This window comes from Hippocampus comes, unplaced genomic scaffold (genome assembly GCF_001891065.2).
Source record: "Hippocampus comes isolate QL1 unplaced genomic scaffold, H_comes_QL1_v1.1 scaffold46, whole genome shotgun sequence".
NCBI classification, from domain to species: Eukaryota; Metazoa; Chordata; class Actinopteri; order Syngnathiformes; family Syngnathidae; genus Hippocampus; species Hippocampus comes.
In genome coordinates, this window is record NW_017805780.1 from 41,878 (window position 1) to 45,447 (window position 3,570).

The 3,570-nt window shown below is 52.3% G+C and overlaps 1 protein-coding gene across 5 annotated transcripts in view; it reads right to left on the reverse strand.

The window, feature by feature from the left end:
- LOC109524748 (rho GTPase-activating protein 44-like) overlaps positions 1–3,570 on the reverse strand; it is a 32,706-nt gene that overhangs the window by 5,981 nt on the left and 23,155 nt on the right. For 2 of the 5 annotated variants that reach the window (XM_019884835.1, XM_019884831.1), the window contains exons 12-17: positions 2,872–2,953; positions 2,407–2,487; positions 1,432–1,545; positions 1,263–1,354; positions 590–776; positions 125–142 (exon numbers count right to left, since the gene is read on the reverse strand). In XM_019884835.1, the coding sequence (XP_019740394.1) occupies positions 125–142; positions 590–776; positions 1,263–1,354; positions 1,432–1,545; positions 2,407–2,487; positions 2,872–2,953 (574 nt within the window). Of the gene's footprint in view, positions 1–124; positions 143–589; positions 777–1,262; positions 1,355–1,431; positions 1,546–2,406; positions 2,488–2,871; positions 2,954–3,453; positions 3,566–3,570 lie in introns of all 5 variants that reach the window. The other 3 variants (XM_019884832.1, XM_019884833.1, XM_019884834.1) reach the window with 3 other exon arrangements.

Here is a 3,570-nt window from a genome sequence, read left to right on the forward strand (position 1 = left end):
ACACACACACACACACACACACACACACACGTGCGAAGGAATCATTAGCTGCAGTGTAAAGCCACAAAGTGGAAATGAGCATGTGGGAAAGAGGTCAGGGTGGGGAGAGGCCATGATACAGTACCTTTGGATTTTCCTAATGCTGCATTCGTAAGGGGGGTCACGGGGGGGAGGGGGAAAGAAGGGCACACGATGTCAGAAACTTGCTTCACGTACACGCTGCTCAACGGCATGCTCGGGACACGCAAATGATCTTTGGCCTTTGGCGGTTCTAAACGGCCCCGGTGAGGCCCGCGCTTTGTCACAGCGGCTTCTGATGAGAGCACAGTGACAGTGACTGGGGAGGAGGGGGTGTGGGAGGCCGTGGGAGGATGGGAGAAATATTTGAGGAGCGGCCGCCTCAACGGGGCCGCGTCGCCATGGAGACAGTGTCATTCATTCCTGGATAGCGGCCAGATGGGTGATGGTCAAAAGGGGAGGGGGAGCGGGGAGCACAGAAAATGGGCTGACAGAAGCAAGACGGTGTAAAGGGTACACCTGTGGGGATGATTGGGGGAAAAAGACAAGCGCGTGGGGGCGTCATCATTACCCGTCCTTCTTGTAGAATTCCAGCATCATGTTGTCCGTGGCAACGCTGAGGGGGCGCCGGCTCTGGTCGTGGTGCGGCTGCTTGCGTTCCAACTGCTCCATGTCGGGGGACGGCATGGAGCTGTAGTTGGAGTTGTGGTTGGCGTGGACGGGGCTGCCGTAGCTGCCGGTTAGGTTGAATTCCATCTCTGATTTTGATAGGATGGGGGGGTTACTGTCAGAGCCTCATACTCACAAACATTCATAGGAATAGAAATGCCGTTCGTTCGTTCGTTCGTTCCAACCAGCACCTTTGAAAGAAACAAAGGGAACTCGACAGTTTTTTGAAACCATATCTATGAAAAAAAAATGTCAAGAATTCAACAGTTTGTGCAGCATGATTTCATGCTGAAGCACATTCCACTTGTTTCTTGAAGACCCGCCCGAGATCCATCAAACCGTTTGTTCCGAGTTGGATGCCACCATCTGTTGCTCGCGACGCAAGACAAAATCAGAGGGAGGCAAAAAGTCGCTTCACGAGTAAATTGCGAGAAATGGGCTGCGTAACTTGAAGAAACCTTTGGCGCGCAGCGACGTTGTTTGGACACGTCTTCCAAAGGTCCTCTTGCATCAATACGCACACGTGCACGCGGTATTTGATGAACGTGAGAGCGCTGGAGAATTGCGACGCTCACCTCCAGGGAAGAACCAATCGGCGTGCTGGATGATGGGCTCGATGATTCCGACGATCTGCAGCGACAGCGTGGTCATCATCTCCGTCATGTCCCTGCAAAGACGGGGCGGGGCCACACGCTCGCAACTCCCGCCGTGGATGAGAAGGGACCCGTTGCTATGGATACGTACGGCTCGGTGTGCGTCCACAGCAAGTTGGGGCCGAGGACGATGGCCATGTTGCCAGGCGTCATCTTGTTGGCGTCCTGGTACTCGCTCAGTTTGGCTAAGAATTTCACCAGATATCTGTGGTGGTCTCACACACACACACACACGCACACCACACACACACACACACACACACACCTTCAAGACTTTTGTTTGCCGCTCGCAGTTCATTCACGGGGCTTATCTGGCAAGCCACACACGAGCCCAAAACGAAGACACCTTGACGTTGCTTTTATCTTTAGGCGGTTAATCCAAATGTAACGTTGTCCCTCACACCGTTTAGGGCAGAAGGTGCCCAAATTACGTCCCCGGGGCCATTTGCGGCTCACCACCCATTTTTCAGCAGCCCCCCGACATGAGCGAGAAAAAAGAAAATACCAAAAATGACACGGGCCGCAAGGTTAGTTGTCAAAGGTGCAGGTGGGCAGAGCGAGAAGGGAGGCTGGACTGTCAAACTATTCGAAGAGACGAATAAATGATTCCAAGAATAAAACAATTGATCTTCAAAAGAGGATCGTTCCATTTTAAAATAATTTTTTCCACCTTGTGCTCGATGGCTGATGGATGAAGGCGTGGGATGAATGATCCTCGAGTCACGGTATGAAAAATGCTCACCTTACGAGGGTTTGTTCCTTTTTGTGTGTGTGTGGGGGGGGGGGGATCTGAATGTGGAGCTAGATGGGATTGGGTTGCTGTGAAGTGCAGGGGTGGATCTATTCTGTGAGATAAAGGGCAGCGCAAAAAATTGCAGCAATCCTTCATTATTTTCCGTAACACCTTGAAAAGAAAGCCGAGGGAATGAACGAGACGACCTCCAATTGCTTTTTCAAATTTGAAAGTGGCCCTTCCATCCTTCCATTTCTCTGGCGGACCTCCAGGCAACACAAACAGGAGGAATCCGCCCCCCTCCCCACCCCAAAAATAAAGGAAGTGACTGACCTCAAGTTGTTGAAGTTATCCATGGGCAGTTTGTCACACGCTGCCATCAATGCTCGGAGTCTCTTGTCCATATCTTGAATGCTGGGGAAACAGAAGGATGACCCGTGGTGTCTAATCGGGGAAAACGAGGGCCCGCAAATGAGGCCGACAGATTCAGGCACGCCAATTGATTAGGTACACCCGCCCCATCTGCCGCTATTCCTTCGGCTCAGGCGGAAACCTTCACCTTGCGTGTCCAAAGGCAAAGCCCCGAGACGACGTGCTTGGTGAGCATCGTCCAAGAGAGCGAGCCGTGGTCAATTCTTTCTCGAGCTCGGGAATGTCAGGAAATGACATCGCCGCACGGGCGCTGAGCAATTGTAGCCGCGGTTGAAAAAGAACACGGGGGCATCGGAGGGAGAAACCGGCGCCAGCGATGGCGGGTCGAATAGGCGTACCTAATGAAGTGTCCGACAAGAGACTCACTTGGAGGCCTGGATCCACTCGTCGTAAAGCTCCGCGGTCATCAGCGGCTCGGGAAGTTCGCGGAGGTACGATTTGAGAGCGCCTGTGGGCGTGAGACACGTCAGCTTCATTGAATTCTTTTCTTCTTTTTCAAGGCACGAGCAATCATTCGACGGTTCCAAATGGGACGCCACCGAAATGAACGCAAATGGAAGCAAACCGTTCCAGAGCTCCCAAGAACGGGGCACGGCTTTCCGAAAATGTTCGACTTTATAAAGCCGGACGCAAACAACATAAGAGAAGAAAACGTACAAAGTGCTGCCTCCATGAATGAAAAACAAAAAAAAGCTGTTCTTGCTTCTTGTCTTGATGCGCATTTGCTTATTTTTCTCACCCACTGGGCTCTGCTTCCACAAGCAGGAGCCATTCATTGGCCTAGTTGCAACGCCTGGGTGAAATCGTGTCACACGCACATGCCATGAAGTCTGCTGGCAACTGTTTTAAGTTTTAAAGAAGGAAAAAAAAAATGCGATCACGTCTCCTTTAAAAGAAGGCACGGTAGTCGTCGTCGCAACGGAAACGATCTTTGTCGTCGGCGTTCACCTGCGATGGCGTGCGGGTCGGACGAGTACTCCTGCGCATCGAGAACGCCGCAGTCCAGGGAGGCTTTCAGCTTCTTCAGTTTGGAGGCTGACGGAGCCACTCGGAAGAGGCCCTGCG